The sequence below is a fragment of the Aotus nancymaae genome, unplaced genomic scaffold (assembly GCF_030222135.1).
Source record: "Aotus nancymaae isolate 86718 unplaced genomic scaffold, 86718_ANA_hifiasm-v0.15.2.pri h1tg000049l, whole genome shotgun sequence".
Classification (NCBI taxonomy): domain Eukaryota; kingdom Metazoa; phylum Chordata; class Mammalia; order Primates; family Aotidae; genus Aotus; species Aotus nancymaae.
Window position 1 is genome coordinate 27,329,970 of NW_026988463.1, and position 23,673 is coordinate 27,353,642.

Here is a 23,673-nt window from a genome sequence, read left to right on the forward strand (position 1 = left end):
TCAAAAAAAAAAAAGAAGAATGTTCTACAAAATACCTAACCAGCATTCCTTGAAACTATCGAAGTCAACAAAGACATGTGAAGTCTGAGAAGCTACCAGACTGAGGAAGCTAAGGAGATGTGGCAACTAAACATAATGTGGTGTCCTAGAAGGGACCCTAAAGCAGAAAGGGACATTATGGGAAAACTGGAAAAATTTTTAAAAAGTGTGAAGTTGAATTAGTAGTAACGTACCATACATCCACATAATACAGTTATTCAACCATAAACACGAGGACTGGGCGTAGTGGTTCACACCTATAATCCCAGTTCTTTGGGAAGCTGAGGCGAGCCGATCACCTAGGTGAGGGGTTCAATACCAGCCTGGCCAATATGGTGAGACCCGGTCTCTACTAAAAACACAAACATTAGCTGGGCATGGTGGCACAGGCCTATAAGCTACTTAGGAGGTTGAGGCAGGAGAACCGCTTGAACCCAGGAGGTAGAGGTTGCTGTGAGCTGAGATCAAGCCACTGCACTCCAGCCTGGGTGACAGAGCAAGACTCCATCTCAAAAAAATAAAAAATAAATAAATAAATAAAAAAATATGGATGACGATATATACAACATGGGTGGACTTCAAAGCATGATGTCAAATAGAAGCCAGACCCAGGAGACCACATGTGTGATTGCATTTATCTGCAATGCCCAGAAGAGGCAAATCTAGAGGCAAGAAGTAGATGGGTGGTTGCCCAGGCTGGGGTGTGAGGAAGGGTGGGGAGTAGTGGGAAGGGACTACTCATGGGTCAGGTTTCTTTTATGGTAGGAAAAAAAGGTTTTAAAATTAGACTGTGGTAATGGTTGCACCATCCTGTGAATATACAAAAAAACACTGAAGTGTACTGAAGCGTGGTGGCAGGTGCCTGTACTCCCAGCTACTCGGGAGACTAGGCATGAGAATCCCTTGAATCCAGGAGGCGGAGGTTGCAGTGAGCTGAGACTGTGCCATTTGCACTTCAGCCTGGGTGACAAGAGTGAAAACTCCATCTCAAAAAAAAAAAAAAGGTGGGCCGGGCGCGGTGGCTCACGCTGTAATCCCAGCACTTTGGGAGGCCGAGGCAGGTGGATCACGAGGTCGGGAGATCGAGACCATCCTGGTCAACATGGTGAAACCCCGTCTCTACTAAAAATACAAAAAATCAGCTGGGCATGGTGGCGTGTGCCTGTAATCCCAGCTACTCAGGAAGCTGAGGCAGGAGAATTGCCTGAACCCAGGAGGCGGAGGTTGCGGTGAGCTGAGATCGCACCATTGCACTCCAGCCTGGGTACCAAGAGCGAAACTCCATCTCAAAAACAAAAAAAAGCTTACTCAAATATAAAGTTTATACATATATTACTTACAAACTGTATACATATAAACTGCATATATACATAGATACAATTAAAAAACAAAAGCAGGCTGGGCCCAGTGGACCACGCTGGTAACCTCAGCACTTTGGGAGGCCGAGCTGGGAGGATCGCTTGAGCTCAGGAGTTTGACACTAGCCAGGGCAACATAGCAAGACCCAGTCACTACCCAAAAAAAAAAAAAAAATTCTTCTTAGCCAGACGAAGTGGCTCCCTCCTGTAGTCCCAGCTACTTAGGAGGCTGAAGCAGGAGGAGCACAGCACTTGAACCCAGGAGTTCAAGGCTGCAGTGAGCTGTGATCACACCACTGTACTCCAGCCTGGGTGACAGTGAGGCCCTGTCCCTAAAAACAAAACAAAAAGCCAAGGTGTGCGGTTTCAGATGTGCTATAAAGGCTACCCTGGCAAAAGGCAGCCATATTTTTAAGTGCAGACAGAGACCTGAAATAGCAATGTGGTCACAGGAAGGGAGAATTCGGTGGTGATTGGGTGGTTCGTGAGGTGTCCTCTGGATGGATGAGTAGTTATTTCCTATTGGGGCTAACAAATTACCACAAACTTAGAGGCTGAAAACCACACCAATTTATTATCTTACAGTTCTAGAGGTCAGGAGTCCAAAATGGTTTTCACTGGGCTGAAGTCATGTGAGAGCGGCTGTTTTGCAGCCGAGGATTTGGGGCAGAATCCGATGCCTCTTCCAGCTCCTCCAGGGGCCACCTCATCGCCTGGCCCAGGGCCTCCATGCCTCACTTGCAGACCCTCCTGACTCCCTTTCCCTTATAAAGACCCCCATGATTACTCAGGGCCCACCTCAACCACCCAGGGTCATCTCCCTACCGTGAAATCCTGGGGAGCCATGGTGGCTCGGGCCAGTTGTCCTGGCGCTTGAGGAGGTGAGGGTATGTGTCCAAGGCCAGCTTGGGCAACATAAGAACCCCTCATTCATTCAAAAAAAAAAAAAAAAAAAAAATGGCCAGGCATGGTGCCTCATGCCTGTAATCCCAGCACTTTGGGAGGCTGAGGCGTGTGGCACAAGGTCGGGAGTTCGAGAGCAGCCTGACCAACATGGTGAAACGCCGTCTCTACAAAAAAATAAAAATAAATACAAAAATTAGGTGGGTGTGGTGGTGCGTGCCTGTAATCCCAGCTACTTGGGAGGCTGAGGCAGGAGAATAGGTTGGACCCAGGAGGTGGAGGTTGCAGTGAGCTGAGATTGCGCCACTGCACTCCAGCCTGGGCAACAGAGCAAGACTCCCATCTCAAAAAAAAAAAAAAATTGAGACCAGCTTGGCCAACACAGTGAAAGCCCATCTCTACTAAAAATACAAAAAATAAGCAAGCTGGGTGTGGTGGTGCGTGCTTGTAATCCCAGCTACTCGGGAGGCTGAGGCAGGAGAATTGCTTGAACCCAGGAGGCGGTGATTGTGGTGATTATGCCACTGCACTCAAGCCTGGACGACAGAGCAAGACTCCGTCTCAAAAAAAAGGAATTTGAGGCCGGGCGCAGTGGCTCAAGCCTGTAATCCCAGCACTTTAGGAGGCCGAGGCGGGTGGATCACGAGGTCAAGAGATCGAGACCATCCTGGTCAACATGGTGAAACCCTGTCTCTACTAAAAATACAAAAAATTAGCTGGGCATGGTGGCGCGTGCCTGTAATCCCAGCTACTCAGGAAGCTGAGGCAGGAGAATTGCCTGAACCCAGGAGGCGGAGGTTGCGGTGAGCCGAGATCGCGCCATTGCACTCCAGCCTGGGTAACAAGAGCGAAACTCTGTCTCAAAAAAAAAAAAGATTAAAAAAAAAAAAAAAAGAAATTTGAACTGAAGCACTGGGCGCTGGGTCCCTTTTGCTACTATGCAAGGGAACATATTCTCAGGTTCTGGGATTCAGAACCTAGACATCTTTGGAGGCTGTTATTCAGCCCACCACCATCATCAGTGAGGCCGCCTCAGAGGGACTGTGAGGTCAGGTGAGGTCAGCTTCGGAAGGGCTAGACTTGAGTGCTTGGAAGACACCCACAGGAGGTGCCCTTGGGCTCCATCCATTTACCACGCACTCACCCAGCACCCCCAAGAGACCATGCCTGGGGCCTACAGGCGAACCCTGTACTCAGCAGCCCTGACACCTGCTTTCCACTTCTGGACCTCTCTGAAATCGAGACACATCTTTACATCAATGGCATCTTACTGTGTCACTGACAGGCCTCTTCTTTCTTAGTGATGGTTAAAGGAAGGTATCTCACCCCGATGGCTTCTTGGAGTCAATGAAATTCCAGTGTGGCCAAGCACTAGAGGGGGCCTCACAAGGGCGTCAGGTACTCCAAGTCCACCCTGGTCCCAGGTCTTTCCTAGTTGCTCACCTGGCCCCTTCTGCCCTGGGCTCCCGTGCATCCTACAGCTCTGGTGCCCAGACCCCCATAACTAATCAACCTCATCAGTCACACACTCAGTTCTACACCATGGTGGGGTCCAGGAGCCACCCCTCCCCTCAGGTGAGCCTCAACCATGGGGGTTAGGCCCAGGGGCTCTTGGCCTGGCTGTGCGCTGGAAACACCTGGGGGCTTCTGAAAAACCCAATGCCGGGGCCACAGCCTAGACCAACTCAATCTGAATCTCCAAGGAGACATTACAGCTCCCCGGGAGACTCCAAGGGGCAGCCAGAGTGGAAAAGCGGAAGAAACCATCTAGCATGGTGCGAGGGAGGTGTAAGGCAGTGCTGGTGGGGGTGGGGGATGCCAGGCCCAGACTACAGAATTACACCTGTATCTTCCATGCCCCCACCACCAGACTCTGAATTCCTAGACGGGGACCAGCCCAGATACCTCAGTTTTCTCAAGGCACTAGCCCTCTGCCAGGCACATAGTGGGGCCCAGAGAATGTAGGCTGCAGGGCCACAAAGGCTAGACAGCAAAGGCTGTGTGCCAAGAAAGGTCTGGGAAAGGGCCCACTGGGTCTGGGCCAGCCCTTCAATGCCTGTGACCTCCAGTGAGTCACTGCCCCTCTCTGTGCCAGTACAACGCACACTTGGCCCACGCTTGGCCACCGAGTTTGCACTTCACTGAAGGGCTGTGGGAACAACTGCAAGGACAGAGGAAAGCCAGGTTAGAGAAGATACTGGCTCTCAGAACCTCAGGGACAGGCCTTGGTCTTGGGCCACTCATCTCACTTCTGCCCAACGTCTAAGGAGCTTGAGAGGGTGGAGCGAGAGTAAGAGGATTCCTGCTCTCCCCCAACAGGGTCCCAATGTCTTCTGGATGCCCAGGTCCTTCTGGTCCTAAAAGCTCCCCTTCTGGGGCTCTATTCCCTGGTGGCTGCAAGGACAAAGGATCTGAAATTCTGAAAGCCACAGATCTAAGGAGAATCAAACAAGAAACCTCAGGGAGAACCAGAGAGTGACACAGTTGGGGGTGTTTACACAGCAAGCAGAGTCCAGGCACGGAGGCCACGGGACGCATGACAGGCCCCTCCAAGGAGGATCTTCATGGGAGCAAACACTCAGGGACCAAGGTGAGTCCAAAGGGGCTGTGGAGAAGACCCCTGGTTTCCGGCCATCAGCACAGCCAAGGCCCTAATACACAACTAAAGGCTTTTATTGGAAAAGGGAAATTGACTGAAAAATGGCCTCCAATTTCCTCACTGCCTGAGACACTTGGGGGTCTCCTCCACAAAGTCCAGGAAAGAAGGGCCCACCAAACTGGGCCCCCAGCAGGCTCAGGTGTAGAGGTCAAAGTCAATGCGTTTGGAGTTGTAGAACTGACCACCAGGGGGATCCAACTTCCGGCAATAAACACCGTCTGGGAAGTAGCCTTCGCTCACCCAGGTCTGCAAGGAGAGGGCAGAGCTGGGGAAGCACTGACAGGAGTTGGGGAAGCAGGGACAAGGCAGAAGGAGGAAGAAAGCGGCTCACCTGCATCTGGGCGCTGGTGAAGGGCCCATACAGCTCAGCATCCCCTGTGTTCTCCCACTTATATTCCCACATCACATCCACCAGACCATCTCCCGGTGACTCTGCTTCTAAAATAACAGGCAAAGCTATTTGGCCTCCAGTGTCTCCGCCTCCTGCCCAGTGCCCCCTCCTGTGTTCTCCAAGCTCACCTCCTTTCTGGGTAGGGGTTGGTGTCTCCAATTCCCCCTCCGCCACTTCCTCAGCGAACATGTCCAGGGAGGGTGGGGGTGTGGGATTGTGGGGTCCCAGGGTCTGGCACCCCAAACCCTTCAGCCGCATGGCCAACCGTTCCCTTGTTTCCTGGTACACGCCAAGGTTGCCCCGGGCCACCATCTGGTCGGCCAACCCAGAGAGCCGGTCCAGGCGCTGTGGGGAATTGGGTCGCCCTGGCCCCTTGCTGCTCCCTTTGCCTCCTCCTCGGGCCCCCAGACGCCTCAGTGCCCCAGCCACTGTTTCTCTAGGCAATAGGAGCTCCAAAAGTCCCTCCAAGAGAGCTTGGGCACTCATTGGGGTCTGGCCCAAGCCATCCTCCTCCTCCGAGTCTGAGGCCTGGCGCTGGCCAGGTGGCCGCTCCCGGATCTTCACCTGTAATGGGAAAAGGGGGAGTGATTTCCCACAAACTGCCACGGGAGCAGGACCAGCAGCTCTGCCACTCCCTGGCCCCAGCCATGCCAGCCCCTGGGCCACACCCAGTCAATGTTGTCCAGCCAGCTGTCTCGGATCTGAGCATCCCGGTTCAGGAAGTAGTTGCCATCGGCATCGAAGTGGCCTTCCTCCATCTCCTCCTGCAGGTTAAAGGGTGTGATCCGCACACCCCCCTCGCTGGGTAGTGTGGCTGCCTCCTGACCTGCACCAAAGACAGGAGTGTCCTTTGCTAGGGATGAAAAAAAAGAAACCGGGGCTTCCCTCACTTCACACCACCAGAGGCCTCTACTTGTTCCTCCAGTAGAGTGTATTCTTGGATACAGCTCACCTTCTACATCCTCTGAGGCCAAGATGTCATATTTGCTGGACCCCCCATCATCATCATCCTCCTCATCGCTGTCCAAAGAGTGTTTGCCTTTGAAGCGGCTCCCAGGACCCCCTGACCCAGCCACAGGATCCACCAGCTGTGAACAGGAGCCAGGAAGTCAAGAAATGCAGGTTACTGGCTACCTCCCCAAATACTTCCGGATCTGGACCCAAATACTCCCCAAATATTTCAGGATCTCGACTGCTTCCTCACATATTTCTTTTTTTTTTTTTCTTTGAGATAGAGTTCACTCTTGTTGCCCGAGCTGGAGTGCAATGGCTGATCTCAGCTCACTGCAACCTCCACCTCCTGTGTTCAAGTGATTCTCCCACATCAGCCTCCCGAGTAACTGGGATAGGCACCTGCCACCACCCGGCCAATTTTTTTTTTTTTTTTTTTTTTTTTTTGAGACGGAGTTTCGCTCTTGTTACCCAGGCTGGAGTGCAATGGCGCGATCTCGGCTCACCGCAACCTCCGCCTCCTGGGTTCAGGCAATTCTCCTGCCTCAGCCTCCTGAGCAGCTGGGATTACAGGCATGCGCCACCATGCCCAGCTAATTTTTTGTATTTTTAGTAGAGACGGGGTTTCACCGTGTTGACCAGGATGGTCTCGATCTCTTGACCTCGTGATCCACCCGCCTCGGCTTCCCAAAGTGCTGGGATTACAGGCGTGAGCCACCGCGCCCGGCAATTTTTTGTATTTTTAGTAGAAACGGGGTTTCACCATGTTAGCCAGGTTGGTCTTCAACTCCTGACCTCAGGTGATCCGCCTGCCTCGGCCTTCCAAAGTGCTAGGATTACAAGCGTGGGCCACCGCGCCCAGCCCTACTTCCCCAAATATTTCAGGACCCACATTGAAGATGCTCCCAATCCATTCCTCAGAGAACCTGGAAAAAATAGGCTTTTCTCTGCCAGCCTGCCCTGCCCCACCCAGCTTTCTTCCTCCTCAGGCTTCTAGTTCCTCTCTTTCCCCCACACAAAGAAGTTTGATCCCCTCACCTTCTTCTTGGGGAGACTGATATCATCCTCGTCCTCTTCATCTCCCACGCCTTGGAAGGTCACTTTCCTCTTTGGCATGACGGGGCAGAGGAGGCGTTCCTCAAGCTGAGGAAAGGATGCAGAGGAAGAGAACGGGGTGAGGAGGGGACTCGCTGCCAGAAGATCCCCAGCACAGCAAACATTTTTCTTGGTGACAAGTACAGTTTGAGAGGGAAGGGAGCACAAAAGCAGGGGCGGAAAGGGAGCTGGAAGCCAGAAGGACCCTGGTACTTGGTCTGGCATCCTCGAATTAAATGGGGCGGGGATGGAGGGGCGATCCCTCTGGATTCCCCGAGCCCGGCCAAAAGGAGACAGGCTCCAACACGTGACCACCCCCAAACCCAGCCCCCGCAGTCTGGGTACCACCGGACTCGACGGGCTGACCCCAGCCTCCTACCCAGGCTCTCTCGGAGCTCGCGGGGCCCAGGCGGACCCAGGACCTGGCGCCCTCGCCGCCCCGTTCCTCCCTGCTCCGAACTCCCAATTCCGTGTGGTGAGCTCCAACTGTCCCGGGCTGTGTACAAATTAAAGGGCCACGGGGATTCGGACGGTCCCGCCCTCGCACGCTCACCTGGGAATCCGCGGAAGGTTAGGTGAAAAAAAGAAGGGATGCTTGCGCCAGGGCTACATCCGGGGCACCCAGCCGCCATCACCCGGAAGAGGACTGCGGAAGGCGCCCGGGAGGCCGGAAGTGGCTTCACTCCAGTTAGAGGACCAACTGGAAGAGCGGGCGGAAGTACGCGGTGAGCGAGGGAAGACACCTCCACCCTTTCTTACGCCAGAAGTGACGTCAGTCGCGTGGGAGGACAGTGGCGAAAAGAGGAGACTTAAGAATTCGTAGACTCTGACCCGGCGTGAGAAATGGCCAGAAGTAGCTCTGATTCCCTCATTGAGCAGTAGAGGCTCTGGAGAAAAAGTGGCGCGCATCTACTTAAAGGGTCACCCAGGGTCAGGATGGAGGAGCAAAGTCTGAGCAGGGCCACTGGGTTGCTTCCCTGTCCTGGGTTCGAGTCACCCTTCCCCCAGGGCTAAGGGCTCTGCGCCCCTTACCGTCTCGTTAGAAATCCTGCCTTCGGCCGGGCGCGGTGGCTCACGCCTGTAATCTCAGCACTTTGGGAGGCCTAGGCGGGCGGATTGCGAGCTCAGAAGCTCAAGACCAGCCTGGGCAACACTGTGAAACCCCTTCTCTCCTAAACCACAAACAAATTAACCGGGCGTGGCGGCATACGCCTCTAGTCCCAGCTACTTGGGAGGCTGAGGCAGGAGAATTGCAAGAACCCGGGAGGCGGAGGTTGCAGTGAGCCGAGATTGCGCCACTGCACTCCAGCCTGGGCAACAGAGCGAGACTTGGTCTCAAAAAAAAAAAAAGAAAGAAATCCTGTCTTCGGGCCGGGCACGGTGGCTCACGCCTGTAATCCTAGCACTTTGACAGGCCGAGGCGGGTGGATTGCCTGAGCTCAGGAGTTTGAGACTAACCTGGGGAACACGGTGAAACCCCATCTCTACTAAAAATACAAAAAATTAGCCGGACATGGTGGCGTGCGCCTGTAATCCCAGCTACTCGGGAGGCTAAGACAGGAGAATTGCTTGAACCCGGGAGGCAGAAGTTGCAGTGAGCTGAGATCGCGTCATTGCACTCCAGCCTGGGCGACAGATTGAGACTCGTCTCAAAAAAAAAAAAGAAAGAAAGAAATCATGCCTTCCCACTCCTATGGTCCAGTGGTCAGCCCTCCTTAGCCAGAGAAGTGCAGCCTTGCTCTCCCCGAGGGGATGCCTGGCTCTCTTGGTGGCCGGATGGCCAACCTGGGGCTCCTGGATGGCTCTCGGGGCACTTTGTGAACACAGCACCCTTTAGGACACAGGGGAAGTCATGTGTCCCACGTCCATTCCCTAGGCGAGTTACTGGTTTGAGGTAGGAGAGCCATCACTGGAGAGGTGGCTCCAGTACCCAGGCTAGAAGCCCCTTGTGCCCAGCTCTCAGGTAGGCCTGGAAAAGGGCAACAGTGCCACTCTGCAGCATGAAGCCCCCCTGAGCAAAAGGGCCTAGCAACTGCTGCCCAGGTAACAGAATGTGGCTCAAGCAGAGGTGGGACTGGGGGACGTGGGGGAGTCAGCCCCTGTGCTGGGACCTTTAGCTCTTGATGACACTCGGAGCCTGCATCCCCCTAAGCCAAGACCGTGCCCAGGCAGCACCTGCTGGAGCCAGACGAGGACAGCATGGGAGTCACCCCTACTATTCCCCAAGACTAGATGGACCACTTTTCTCTCCCTAGGCGTTTCCTCCCATATTAGGTCACGATGAAACTGCACATAAAGTCCGTGCTGTTTCTTTCATGGTTACAGAACACGGGCCCCAGACCAGGAAGGTATCTTGCTAAAGAAGGGGATCTGAAACCCTAGCTACCAGCGCGGATGGTTCATCTTCCGGGGAAACCTCCTCTTCTACCTAGACCACCACACCGACCACACACCCCTGGGCCTCATCCTGTTGGAGAACTGCCAGGTGGAGCCACGCCTTCAGGCCACAGAACCCTATGCCTTTACCATCCTGACCCCTGAGGTGGAGGACACAGGTGGGCGGGCCTACAAGCTGGCTGCAGAAACCCAGGAGGAGCTGGAGACTTGGCTGTAGGCACTGGCTGGCATGAGCTGGAGGTGGCTAGCTGGACTGCTGCCGCCCCTCAAGGCCCAATACCGGGAGCTGTGCCAGACAGCTGGCCAAGAGCCCAGCTCACCCCCAGAGGACCGTGGCCCTCTAGCCACTGTGAGTACCCCCTCCAGCTTCCAGGAGTTGCATGAGCATTTTGGGAAGGAGATCCAGGTGCTGTAGGTGGTACATAGAGGGCTCCAGGCAGCCAGTGACAATGGAGACAGCAAATCCCAGGCAAAGTGCAGCAGAAGCTCAACCAGTGTTTGATGAGTGACTGAGAGATGAACTCAAAGCCAAGAGGTACCCACTTGCCAAGATAGCAGACTGCTTCAACAGAGACCCAGGTCCTGGCTCTGTCCCTCCCTTGTCCTTTCCCCATCCCCCCATCAAATAACAAGGCAGGAGACAGGCCCAGGTACAACAGCAGGTTCTTTTCCGATTCCTCAAAGCGCTGCATGGGGTGGGGGCAGAGACAGAAGAGAATGTAAACATTGGGTTCCACCCCCTGGAGCTCAAGGGAAGACCCTTACCCAGATAGGGAGTAACTGGAGGAGTAACTGGAGGGGTAGAAGGGAACAAGGTGAAAGGTAGGGGTCCTGATGAGACAATGCTGGAGGGCCTGAGAACAGAGCAAGGTGGGTTTGGAGGGAGCACACAGCAGGGTGCAGGAAGGGAGATGGGGGACATCTCCTATTCCAGTGCATGTCCCCTTAAATAAACTGGGTACAGGAGCATTATGGAAGGAGAACCAAAGGACAGAAGACAAAGCGAGAGCCCCACTCCCCCACCCAGGGCCAACCCCATCCTCTGTACATAATTACAACACAGAGAGGTCCAGAAGGAGAGCCCTGGCCAGGATGTGGGGAAGACAGGCAGGGCTGAAGACGGGGAAAAGGAAGCCAGCTCCACCTCATCATAAGGGGAGCCATGGAGTCTAAGAATCTGAAACTGCTGACTCCCATCACCAGGAGTCACCCCTGGGATGACAACGGGCCAATCAGGACAGCACCTAGGAGGGGACCTGGAGGGAACCAGGGCAGGAGTGACAGAGACCCCAGCTGAGTCTCATGGGAGGTGAGAAGCTCCAGACTCATTTGCAGCTGCCCATCTGTCCTGCTTGTGTAGGGATCAGCAGCTGGTGAGGAGACACGGAACCAAGCTACTTTCCCCGGTGAGGGACAGCCTGCTGAGGGGCTAGGGGGTGGCACCTCGGGCCAGGCCTGCTCTTGGCTGAGGGAAAGAGGGGGGCCATGCAGTCCAGCCCCAGGGCAGAGGTCAGAAGTAAGCGTCCTGCCGGGCCTCAGCTGCTGAGGGCCTGTCGTCGCCATCGTGGGGGCCTGGGGGCCCATCTGCCTTTCGACGCAGTGAAAGCTTCCGGCCCTGAGCCTTCTTCTCCTGCTTCTGCCGCTCCTTCTCCTGCTTCTCCCGTTCCTTCTCCTGCTTCTCCCGTTCCTTCTCCTGCTTCTCCCGCTCTTTCTCCTGCTTCTGCCGCTCCTTCTCTCGCTCCTTCTCCTGTTTCTGCCGCTCCTTCTCCCGCTCTTTCTCCTGTTTCTGCCGCTCCTTCTCCTGCTTCCGGGTCTCCTTGCTGGAACCCAAGGGGGTGCTGTTGCCAGTGGGTGAGGGAAGGGATGGATGCAGTCCCTCAGCAGTGACCACAGGCCCCGGGGCAGGCCCAGCGCTGGCCCTGCGGGTGAGGGGCGGTGGAGAGGGGGGCCCTCCAGCTGCCCGGGAGCCTCGGCTCTTGAGGCCAGGGAGGCTGAGGAGGCTGGAGGAGGGGCCCAGGGGTGGCTGTTGTCGCCGGCGCTCCTCATGGATGGCCCGGGAGCCATGCAGTCGCCGTGAGGGCCGATACTGCAGCTCCCCCCGTGTTTCCCGCCACTTCTTGAGCTGGGCTGCATTCTCCCGCTCAATCAGTGCTTCTGTCACCGGCAGATTGGTCACCTGGACAGAGAGGAAGTGTATAACAGAATGGAGCTGAGGGTGGGAGCGGGCTGAGGCAGGCAGGGGGTGTGCTGAGGCCACAGGCCTACCTCATGCACCAGGAAGTCCTCCTGCATGCACTGCTGAGGAAGGTTGCGCAGCTGCTCCATGGTCTCATACATGCCTTGGCAGGAGCGCAGCTTCTCCACTGAGCCCAGCGTGTGGCGCAGCAGCACCAGGGCCACCCGGAAGATGATCTTAACACCTGCAGGGGTGGAGAATAGACAGCATGGGGTGGTCAGACACAGCATCTCAGCCTGTCCTGATCAGAACAGACTCACAGCCTCCATCCCCATCTACTGCCAATCTCAGATGAGGAAACTCAGGCCCTAAGAAAGGAAATGAGCTGCCATCAGTCTCAGGCTCCTGGCAGGAAGACCAGGCTCTAGGTTGGTGGCAGAACCAAATCAGGAGTTTCTCCAGCCCCCAGCTGCTTATGATGAAACTTCCACTCAACAAGTACCTTTAATCCTTGGACTACCGGAAACATGACAGGACCCCTGGTAGCCACCATAGAAACCCCAGCCCCTCATGGCCTGGTAGGCCACAGAAGTACCTTCACAGAAAAACATGTCCCAGACACGCAGCACCGATGCCCAGGGCAGGGTGCGGGCGAAGATGCACATGAACCACTCCGTCATATAGAGCACAGGGTCAATCCGCTGCCGCCGAAGGTGCCGATGTGCCAGCGGGGAGGCCCGGCGCAGGAGCGCAAAAAAGATCTCTCCATCCAGCTGAATGGCCTCCTGCAGGTGGAACAAGCCATGAGAAGAGGGCCAAGTCACCTGTGTCCCCCTCAGGAGAACTGGCCCTCTGGGCAGAGGCCCAGAAGGCCAGGCTGGGGCAAGGCAGGCAGGGACCTCCCTGCAGCCTAGAGGAAATGCCACAGCCCCGGATGCACCCAGCCTCCAAACACTCACCAGCCCCGCACTGTAGTAGCCTGGGAGGTACTTGTCGCAGATCTGCACCAGGCACCAAAAGGCTTGCTGAGAAGAGCAAGAACAAGAGGAGAGGTGGGGCCTGAAAAGCAGGGAGCAAGGAGCTCCCCATCACCACTGCAAGCCAAGATCCTCCGCCCCTCCCAGCCCAGGACCACAATGCTGACCTCAGCAGGCATGTGCATGAGCAGGACTGCGGCCACGGGGGCCTGGGCCTGGCAGTAGCCCTCATCAGGCCGGTAGATGGTGTAGGCCTTCAGGATTCGGTACAGGTCCTGTTGCCTGTAGGGGTTGGGAAAGACGGTGAGGGCAGTCGCAGGGGCCGAGAGCTCTGTCCCCAAACCCAGTTCCAGATTCATCCCAGAGCTTTACCACCAGGCTCCTCCATCCACCTGCCCAGGCTTGCTGAGTGAGCTTCAGCCAAAGGCTCAGCCCACAGCAGAGCACTCCAGGCCCCAGGGCTCCACCTTTGGCTGCACACTCCACATGCTCCCTGCCATCCCAGCACGGCTGCGCCCTCACCCTCCTTCCTCTGCCACATCCCAGAAACCTTCAAGGTCATTTTCTCCAGGAAGCTTTCCACAGCCACAGCATCAGCCCTCCTCTAGCACTGAATGTCTTTGTCACCCTAAAGCAGGAGCTCCCCAGGGCAGAGACTGCCTTATTGGTTTCACTGAATTTCACAGTTCTTGGGGAAGGGGAAGGCTTGAAAGCCAGCTGTGCCTCAGCCCTTTCTCTTATCACTGCATTCAAAATAATAAAATCTGTACCCTAGACCTGCTCCTCTTCCTTGAGGGTGTCTCACTGCCATGTCTAGGACCTTTATTCACTCAGCCCATCAGAAAAGAGCCCCTGCCTCCAAGCCTAAGCAGTGCTGCACCCTGAATTCCATTCCTGCCTGCTCCCTCTCCACAGCCACTGGCAGCTCAGACCTCCATTTCTTGCCCAGAAAACAATGACCTCCCAGATCCACTCCCTGCCTCCAGTCTCACACATCCTCCTCCTGACCACTGCCCAGAATAGCTTTTCCCGAAACTCCAGGCATTCAAGTGTGATCTTTATCTGTATTTTATCTGCATATCACCCTACTATTATTTACTTGACATTTTTTCTCCACTTTGCAAAAGCATCCACGAAATGACAGGTTTGATATGGTTATTTTACCTAATGCATATTAAAATAAATACGTAACTTCCACAAGCGCCCACACCCCATCGCCCACCTGCCTGCTTCCGTGTCCCTGCCTTCTCCCTGTTGCTGTAAGTGAAGAGTCTGTGATCCTGGCAAGTACTTCCTTTCCACTTGGGCCCAGGATCCCATCCTCTCTCACCTGTACAGGCCACCACTCCAACAACCCTCCCCTCGCTCCTGCACCATCAATTCCTCTCTCTACTATGCCATTCCCACAAGCAAACCCACATGCTGTTATTTCTTCGAGTTTAAAAAAAAAAAAAAAAAGTCTCTTGGCCAGGCACAGTGGCTCATGCCTGTAATCCTAGCACTTTGGGAGGCCAAGATGGGCAGATCACCCAAGGTCAGGAGTTTGAGACCAGCCTGGCCAACATGATGAAACCCCATCTTTACTAAAAATACAAAAATCAGCCAGGTGTGGTGGTGGGTGCTTGTGATCCCAGGTACTCGAGAGGCTGAGGCAGGAGAATAGCTTAAATCCAGGAGGCAGAGGTTGCGGTGAGCCAAGATCGCATCACTGCACTCCAGCCTGGGCGACAGAGTGAGACTGTGTATTAAAAAAAAAAAAAGTCTCTTTACCCCTCTTCCCTCCAAATACCACACTGTTTCTTTCCTTACCTACAGACTTGCTGTCTTCAATTTCCTTCCTCCAATTCTCCAGTTGGGATTTCACCCACTGCTCCACACAAAACTGTTTTTAACATGGTCACTAATCCAGAGGTCAATTTTCAGGCTGGACTTTATTGGACACTTCAGCAGGATTTCACATAGCTGACCCTTGAAACCCCGTCACTCTGCTCCCGATCACATGCTCCTGGTCCTCCTTCTCCTACCTCCAGCTTCTCATTATGAGCTCTTTCTCATCTTCCCATTCTCAAAATATTGGCACCGCAGGGCTCAATCCTTGAACATTTAGCATCAATTCCTTTTGTATCTACACTCATTGCCTTGGTGACTTCATCCAGTCTCATGGGTAACATTTAGTCCCTCTATAAGTTGACGACTCTTAATTTCCAATTTATCTCCAGTTTAAACTTTTCCTCTGAAATCCAGGTTTGTGTATATTGTACACTGAACTTTCATCTCCATCTAGAGGTTCAATAAGCATTTTAAACTTAACGTTCCCTGCCAGGCGTGATGCCTATAATCCTAGCACTTTGGGAGGCTGAGGTGGGCAGATCACTTGAGGTCAGGAGTACGAGACCAGCTTGGCCAACATGGCAAAACCCGATCTCTACTAAAAATACAAAAATTAGCTAGGTGTGGTGGCAGGCACCTGTAAGTCCAGCTACTCAGGAGGCTGATGCAGGAGAATTGCTTGAACCCGGGAAGCAGAAGTTGCAGTGAGTCGAGATGGTGCCACTGCATTTCACCCTGGGCAATGAGCAAAACTCCACCTCAAAAAATAATAAATAATAGCCTCCCAGGCACAGTGGCTCATGTCTGTAATCCCAGCACTTGGGGAGGCCAAGACGGGTGGATCACGAGGATCAGGAGTTCAAGACCAGCCTGGCCAAGATGGTGAAACACCGTCTCTACCAAAAATACAAAAATTACCCGGGTGTGGTGGCGGGCGCCTGTAATCCCAGCTACTTCGGAGGCTGAGGCAGAGAACTGCTTGAACCCAGAAGGCAGAGACTGCAGTGAGCTGAGATCACGCCACTGCACTCCAGCCTGGGCAACAGAGTAAGGCTCCATCTCAAAAAATAATAATAATAATAAACTTAACGTTCCAAAACTGAGCTCATGAAATGCCCCCCACAGCTACCTTTACCTCATCTATATTAGTAAACGGCAACTCCATTCTTCTTGTTTCTCAGGCCAAAAACCTTACTCCTCTCTCTCCTCTCACACTGCATGTCTAATCCATTGGCACTTCTCCCCATACTCCTGCTGCTACCATACTGGTCTCTCATCCCCTCCTTGATTACAGAAAGTCTCCTAAATGGTCCATTTCTGTCCTTGTCTCCCTATAGTCTATTCTCAGCATGGTAGCCAGAATGACCCTTTTAAAACATAAGTAGGATCAAGTCATTTGTAACCCCATCCCCACTCACATTCTCTATTGCCCTCTTGCTTTAAACTCCTCTTTAGGGCTGGGCACAGTGACTCACACCTATAATCCCAGCACTTAAGGAGGCTGAGGCAGGCGGATCACTTGAGCCCAGGAGTTCAAGACCAGCCTGGGCAACGTGATGAAAACCCGTCTCTATCAAAAAATAAAAATAAAAGAGTAAAAACAACCTCTTTAATGCTTACCATCATTTCACATACAACATACTTTCCTTTCCCTGATTTATTGTTTGTCTCCACTAAAATATAAACACCATGAGAGGAGTTTTTGTTTTTTTGTTCACTGCAATTTTTGAGACTAGACAGTGTCTGGCAGATAGCAGATCCTCAATAAGTATTTGCTAAAGGATGAATTATTGATTAAAAAAATGTTTGGCCAGGCATGGTGGCTCACGCCTGTAATCCCAGCACTTTGGGAGGCTGAGGCAGGTGGATTACCTGAGGTCAGGAGTTCGAGACCAGCCCAGCCAACATGGTGAAACCCCGTCTCTACTAAAAATACAAAAATTAGCTGGGCATGGTGGTGTGCGCCTGGAATCACAGCTACTTGGGAGGTTGAGGCAGGAGAATCACCTGAACCTAGGAGGCAGAGGTTGCAGTGAGCCAAGATCGCGCCACTGCACTCCAGCCTGGGCAACAAGAGCAAATTTCCATCTCAAAAAAAAAAAAAAAAAAAAAAAAAGCCATCTAGCTGGGTACAGTGGCTCACACCTGTAATCCCAGCACTTTGGGAGGCCTACGTGGGCACATCACTTGAGGTCAGGGATTCAAGATCAGCCTGGCCAACATGGTGAAACCCTGTTTCTACTAAAAATACAAAAATGAACTGAGCATAGTGGTGTGCGCTTGTAATCCCAGCTACTTGGGAGGCTGAGGCATAAGAATCGCTCAAACCCTGGAGGTAGAGGCTGCAGTAAGCAAAGATTATGCCACTGCACTCCAGCCTGAGCAACAGAGCGAGACTCCATCTCAAAAAAAAAAAATCCATCTGAGAACCCCCTAAAATCATCTTGCATACTACTAGGGAACAGTATATATTGACATCTGGAGGAAGCTTGGTCTATAGAACAAAATTCCAAATGACTTGGCACAACATTTAAGGGTCCCTGGTGGTCTTTTCCATTACCCCTGGGCAGGAGAACCCTGCCCACAATCCCACTCTAGCTCCCACCTCTCCAAAACCCAGCCCAAATGCAAGCTGTTAAAGGAGCCTGTGATGTGCCCCCACACACAACTCAAGTTAAGTCTCCTTCCCGGGACAGTTCCTTTGACATGGCTTGACACTCAGTCCATTACAGATCGCTCTTCTACAAGTCCTGGAGGGCAAAAACCGCTTTCAACTCAGTCTTGTATATACCTAGATAAAAGGTGGATCCTCCAGCCAATGTTTGCTGACTGATCCCCATGGTCCAGCCACCTTACCCATGCCCCCCTCGAGCAGCAAACATCTCGTGGAAAGGGAACTGGCGGTGCAGGTCCTTCTCAATCACATCCAGCCACTTGGGGTCCCCAGGAGCCCGTTCCAGCTCCTGCAGTGGGACAGCGGGGATTATACCTCAGGATCTGGGGGAACTGATACCCCTCACACAGACGGGGCCACATGTCCCCACACCCTGGAGCTGCACGCACCTCAAACCTTCCTGGGTTCTGCTCCAGAAGTTCCTTGCTATTAGACAGGTACTGCCAGGCCTTGGCTCTGAGAGAGGAGGGGATCCCCTTCCGGCAGCGCAGCTTCACCTAAGGCAAAGTGGCAGGCGGGGTACAGCTTCAAGGCCAGCACAGCCTCCAAGCTTTCCCCAGCAGTCCACAGGCTCCCTGGATACTCCCCCCACATCCCATAAGCTTGGTTCCACTGGCCTGGCCTGGCCTTCTATTTTTAAAGCGACTTCCCCACAATGCCCAAGTACCATCTATCCCCAGTGTGGTCCAGAAGGCAGATATTATCACCTTCCAGGGCTTCCCTGGAGCACATGCCACCCCTCCCAACTTGTACATCACCCTGCCCACCATTCAGCCCTCAAACCTTCTGGAATCGCCGTGACAGCCACTTATCCCAGTTACTGAACATCTCCAGCCATTTGAGCTCCCGCTGCCGAGCCACATCCACGGGAATGGAGCTCTCTCTGCAGGGTGGGGGGAGCACGGAAGGGGTCAGTAGCAGTAGTGTAAAACCTGCATTGCAGGGGGAACTGAGGCAAGCCACCTCCCCAGGCTCGAATGAGAAACTGGATAGTCTGTGAGCTACCAAACATCAGGATGTCTGGCCACTTGGCCATCCCAGGGCACACTGAAAGGGTTTCCTTCCCTGATGGATCTCTATTCAGAAGTCATATTTAAATCTCACTCCCGACACATCCAAATCTGAGGACAGAGTATGGAGCATTTTAAAGCCACATTTTGTGTTAGATCTGGATCCAAGTCCTAGCTTTCCCATTTACTCATTGTGTGATCTTGGGCAAATCACTTAATTTTGCTAAGCCTCATCTGCAAGGTGGAGAGAGTAACAATATCTACCCAAAGGGGTTTGTTGAGAGTTTATACAAAATAACACGCAGCAAGGTGCCCACTAATACCTTACTATCCATAAAATAAAATACAGAGGGCTCATGCCTGTAATCCAGCACTTTGGGAGGCAGAGGCAGGAGGATCACTTGAGGCCAGGAGTTCAAGGCCAGCCTGGGCAATGTAACGAGATTCTGTCTCTACAAAAATAAAAATAAAATAATAAAATATGCTGGGTGTGGTGGCTCACCCCTGTAATCCAAGCACTTTCGGAGGCCGAGGCAGGCAGATCACTTGAGGTCAGGAGTTCAAGACCAGCCTGGAAAACATGGTAAAACCTGTCTCTACTAAAAATACAAAAATTAGCCAGGCATGGTGGCACACACCTGTAATCTCAGTTACTTGGAGGCTGAGGCAGGAGAATCACTTGAACCCGGGAGGCGGAGGGTACAGTGAGTCAAGATCGTACCACCGCACTCTGGCCTGGGCAACAAAGGAAGACTCTGTCTCAAAAAATAATGAAATACAGAACAAATGTACTTCTCTGTCTCCTTAGACTCAACCGTCTGAGTTTTGTCCTTTCAAACTTTTACGATCCCTTGGATCACCTGCAATTTACCTCTTCCTCCTTGAAATCACCTGCAATTTACCTCTTCCTCCTTGAAATCACCCCAAGCAAATAAAGGTCTCCCTGCCCTATTTACTCACTGTTCTGTCAGAGTTTCACACTCATAGTGCCCCATCATTCTTCAAACAGTTACTTTAGGAGCCAGTACTAGCAGGTGAGTGGAAGGGAAGAAAGCTTGGGTCTTAGGAATCAAACCCACCTGAGTTCAAATTCCAGTTCTGTCTGAGACCCTGCGGAGCCTTGGCAAGGGATGATGACCTGAGTCCCTTCCTCAGTTATAAAAAGACACCATCACCCACATCACAAAGTTATGAGAAGACTATTGAGAAACTGCATATAAACAACTGTTCAATAGAAGGGGGCTCTTTAAATGTTAGTTTCCTTTGTCCTAGAAGCTCCTTAAACAGAGAGAATCACAAGTCAGTTCCAAACCCTAGCAAGGGCTGGGAAGAGTGAGATACCTTCTGGCCCTCAAGAAGGTCACGGCCTAAGAGGAGAGATAACTGTAATATGGTATGGGAAATGCAATGACAAAGATGCACCAAAGAGGCATCTAATTGGAGTGGGGGCAGTGGAAATCAGGGAAGGCTTCCTGGAGGAGGGGACATCTGAGGTAAGCCATGAAGAACTGAGTAGAAATCAGCAGGCAAAGGAAGGGGAGAAGAGCGCTCCTGGCAGGTGAACAGTGTGAATATGAAGGCAAAAGGACTACAACTAGTTTAAGGGCCACAGTGCAAAGCATCCGGTGAGGAGTGGTGGCAAAGGTGACCAGAGAGGCTGTGCGCAGGCTAAAAAGCCTGGACTGCATCCTGTGGACAGAGTGAGCCACTGAACGCTGCAAAAGTAACGTGGGTTACAGTCAATCTTGCCCCAGGGGTAGAGCATGGAAGCTGATCTTAGAGGGACAAAGCTACAAAGCAGAGACAGCACCTGGCACAGTGCCTGGTACACAAGAGGGACTCCCTCAAACTGAATTCAGCCCAAGTTCCTTAGGACAGTCTGCTATTGAGGAAAGAGCCATTGGTCACACCGATCCAGATTATTTGAGGGAACAATTCACTCAACTGCGCTAATTCTGTTTCTTCATCCGTAAACCAAGTCCTCGTGCCTAGAAAGCACCAGGGTCAAACTTCAGTTGCTTTCCCACGTAAGACCCTGAATGTTGGTACCCAATCAAAGGCTTTCTGATTTTGGTTGGCTTATGAACCCTGCCTGGAAAACCCTCCCACAGGACTTCCCCCCCAACCCAGCACACACAGCCATGACTAAACCCTACTTACACTCCGTGATTCAGAGCAGCTTCAGCTGATACCCTGCTCTAGGTGCTCAGGAAACCCTCTGGGTATCTCTAGGCTAAACCTGTTGTCTTCTATTGAAACCAACTGTTAAGTATTTGTCTTTCTCTCCAGATGATTGGCTCTTTGAAAGGACTATTTTATCCTTAGTACCTGAGGCCTGACGTGGGGTGGAGGTGGGGGGGGCAGGCGATGCTGAAGGTGGAGTGGACCTGCAGGTCAAAGGGACACAGGAACAAGGAGCAGGATCCAGAGAGGGGGAATGTACAAGTCAGAGGCAATCACCCCCTACCTCGGGAGTGACTCAGGCCCCGGAGGGAACTAGGAAAGAGTAAGTTGGGCTGAGGAGATGAGGAAATGGGGAAGAGGCCTCTCCCACCCCCTTTCCTTCAGTGCAAATACAAGACTGCCGTTTCATAGAGGGGTCCTGACTGCACGGTCTCCGTTACATCAGCCAAACTTCCCCACCTCCATTCCATCCCAGGGACCCAGGGCGATGCGGGAAGGGAGGTGCCTGCACCCCTCCCAGGCTCTCCCCTTAAGAGACCAAGGGTCTCTACCAGAACCCTCGCCCAACCAAACCTCCAAAATATCCTGCCTGTAGCGGGAATTCCCCCATCAAACAGCTGGGATGACCTCAGGTATCATCTCATTCAACCCACTTTATAGAGGAGGAAACTGAGGCACGGAAATGGAGAAGCCACTAGCTGAAGGGCACACAACCCATCAAAGGCAAGGCTTAAACCCAGCCTTCCTGACCCCTGGTCTGAAACTCACTAACATGCCAATGTCACAGACAACTCAGGATGCTCAAGGCACGGCTGCTCGTGCTGATCACCCCTTGGATCCTCAGAGGAGGCTGGGCTGCCAGAGTCTGGGCAAAGTGTATAGTTTCGCCCTCCCCCAACCTCTGCTTCCCCGAGGCGGTCCCGCTGGGTGCCCACTGGTACTCACAGGCTGCCCGAGTACTGGCTGCCCCCAAGGAAGCCATATTTGTCCGTCTTGCGCAGGGCCAGCCCGTTTATCTCAGAGTCTGAGCCCATGGAGCTCACATCATCCGCCAAGGACTCCAAGGTCCCAGACATGAGGCTCACGGAGTCCAAGTAGCTCAGCGTATCCGGGGCCTGCCCTCGAGGCCCAGAGATGCCAGGTCCCAGGCTGGACGTGGAACCCAGGTCTTGAGAGTTTTCAGCAGGCTCCGGAGCTGGGGTCACGGTCACGACAGCTACCGGAGCCTCACAAGTCCCCGAGGGGCCTGTGCCAGGGCCTGAGGGGTCCTCAGGAGCCTGTCCTGCTGATGTTGATGTTGCTGCGGCAGCTCCATGCCCACCTGTCACTTGTCCTGATGCACTCCGCGCAGTCACTCCTGAGGCCACTGTGATTCCCGGCTTGGGGGCAAGCGGGGGTTTGGCGGTCAGGGCCCCAGGAGCCGTTCTGGAAGGGGTCCTGGTGGGGGTCCCTGATCCTGAGACGGGGGAGGGTCGAGCCTCCTCTGTCTTCGGAGAGTCTGCCCCTGCGGCCAGAGCCCTCAACGCCTCAGCTCCTGCCACCGCCGCCGGCTCTGGGGGTTCAGGGCCGGAGGGAACCTGCGTCTTCGGGGCTTCGGGCGAGGACTCCAGGGTCAGTACCACCACCGTGCTGCCCATGACGGCCGGGGCCGGAGCCGGGGCCGGAGCAGAGTTTTGGGCCGACCCCGGGACCCAGGCGGGCCGCGCCTCACCGGGGGCCACCAGGGTGACGGGGGCCGAAGTGGCCGTAGTCACTGGAGGTCCCGGAGCCACCACCATGACGGGCCCGGCCCGGGAACCCCGAGGTGGCGGCGAGGGAGCCGCGGGGGCGCCGTGACGGCGCGGCGGGGCCACCAGGGGCGCCGGGCCCGTCTCCATGGCCGCGGGCCGCCCCTCACATCCCCCCGCTGGGGAGGCCGCAGAAGGCGCCGCCCCTCAGGCCTCCCGGCGAGGCCAGCTGAGAAAGGGGAGAGGGCGAAAGGCGCAGCTTGGCCCGCGCCTGGGGCGGGGCGGCCGCCGGGAAAGCAGAGGCGGGGCAGAGGTCCGGGGTCGCTGTGCGCCGGGGTCTCGCTCGTGCCCTCTCACCCCCTCGAGCGCTCTCGCCGCCGCCCCCTCCCTCCCGCTTAGGGCGAGCCGCCGACCTCGCGCCTGCGCACACGCTGCAGAGCCGGCTCCGCGGCCAGCGTCTCGACGTTCCACGCCTGCGCGCGGACTGTCCCATCGCGCTCCTTTTTTCTCCCGCCTCGTCAGAGGATTTGGACGAATAGTGGGAGAGAGGGAACTGGGCTTCTGCCAATCGTTGGAATCGTGGGCGGGGCAGGAGGCGAAAAGGGGATGGATCATCTGAAAAGAGGAAACGGGGAAGGCGGAGGGCTGTAAGACCAGTCAGAGGGTGAGGAAAGTCAGTTGGAGGTGGCGGAGGAGGTGGGACGAAGAAAATAACCAATAGAAGTGCAAGGGCCTGAACCTCCTGGCCAATGAATATGACCGAAGAGTGAATGACCGCGGAAGGGCGGAGGAAGAGGCAGGGGTGCTACGAGTAAGAGGCGGGGCCTGGAAGCTTTTTGACCAATAGGGACGGTAAAAAGAAAGCCAATGAAAAGGGGAGTAGATGGAAGTCAAATTGACAGGCAGGGATCTCTAGTTGGGCGTTGACAGACAGCATCTGCAGTCAATAGTAGGAGCTGAGGACTTCTTTGGGTCTCCCAAAATGGTCAGGGAGGAATGACAGCTGGGGGAGGCGGGGCAAACTAGAGATTAATTCGCCTCCTCAGCCAATGATCGCGTTCTTCCACATTACCCACGGGACAGGAAGATAGATATCTGTCTCAGCCAATGGGAGCATCCAAAGGGCAAAGATGCTGCCAGCAGGCGGTGCCAGCCCAGGGATAGTCGGTGACAACCGGAGACAACCCCTAGATGAGGGTGACAGCTGGGGACAGCACGGAGAAGGGGCGGGGGCATTAGTGCAGCCCTCAGCCAATGAGTGCCGCGCTGCCCTTCTCGAGTTCTTTCCTGGTCCCTATTTTC

General features: G+C 54.1%; 2 protein-coding genes across 3 annotated transcripts; both read right to left on the minus strand.

Moving 5' to 3' along the window:
* Window positions 1-1,944: 1,944 nt before the first annotated feature.
* CD2BP2 (CD2 cytoplasmic tail binding protein 2) lies at window positions 1,945-8,086 on the minus strand. 2 transcript variants are annotated; one of them, XM_064362660.1, is made up of 7 exons: window positions 7,950-8,086; window positions 7,340-7,444; window positions 6,303-6,438; window positions 6,019-6,203; window positions 5,479-5,914; window positions 5,291-5,397; window positions 1,945-5,205 (listed from the first exon to the last, which is right to left on the minus strand). In XM_064362660.1, the coding sequence occupies exons 2-7, from the start codon at window positions 7,415-7,417 to the stop codon at window positions 5,095-5,097; spliced, it is 1,053 nt and encodes a 350-aa protein (XP_064218730.1). In that variant the 5' UTR covers window positions 7,418-7,444; window positions 7,950-8,086; the 3' UTR covers window positions 1,945-5,094. The 2 variants fall into 2 exon arrangements, with proteins under 2 accessions (XP_064218730.1, XP_012319929.1); XM_012464506.2 differs by having other exon boundaries at window positions 6,019-6,176; window positions 7,950-8,079.
* Window positions 8,087-10,439: 2,353 nt separating this feature from the next.
* On the minus strand, window positions 10,440-22,832 carry TBC1D10B (TBC1 domain family member 10B). The gene is made up of 9 exons (XM_012464505.2): window positions 21,590-22,832; window positions 18,234-18,333; window positions 17,840-17,947; window positions 17,633-17,739; window positions 13,114-13,228; window positions 12,929-12,994; window positions 12,565-12,754; window positions 12,059-12,213; window positions 10,440-11,969 (listed from the first exon to the last, which is right to left on the minus strand). The coding sequence occupies exons 1-9, from the start codon at window positions 22,519-22,521 to the stop codon at window positions 11,304-11,306; spliced, it is 2,439 nt and encodes an 812-aa protein (XP_012319928.1). The 5' UTR covers window positions 22,522-22,832; the 3' UTR covers window positions 10,440-11,303.
* Between the last annotated feature and the right edge of the window lie 841 nt (window positions 22,833-23,673).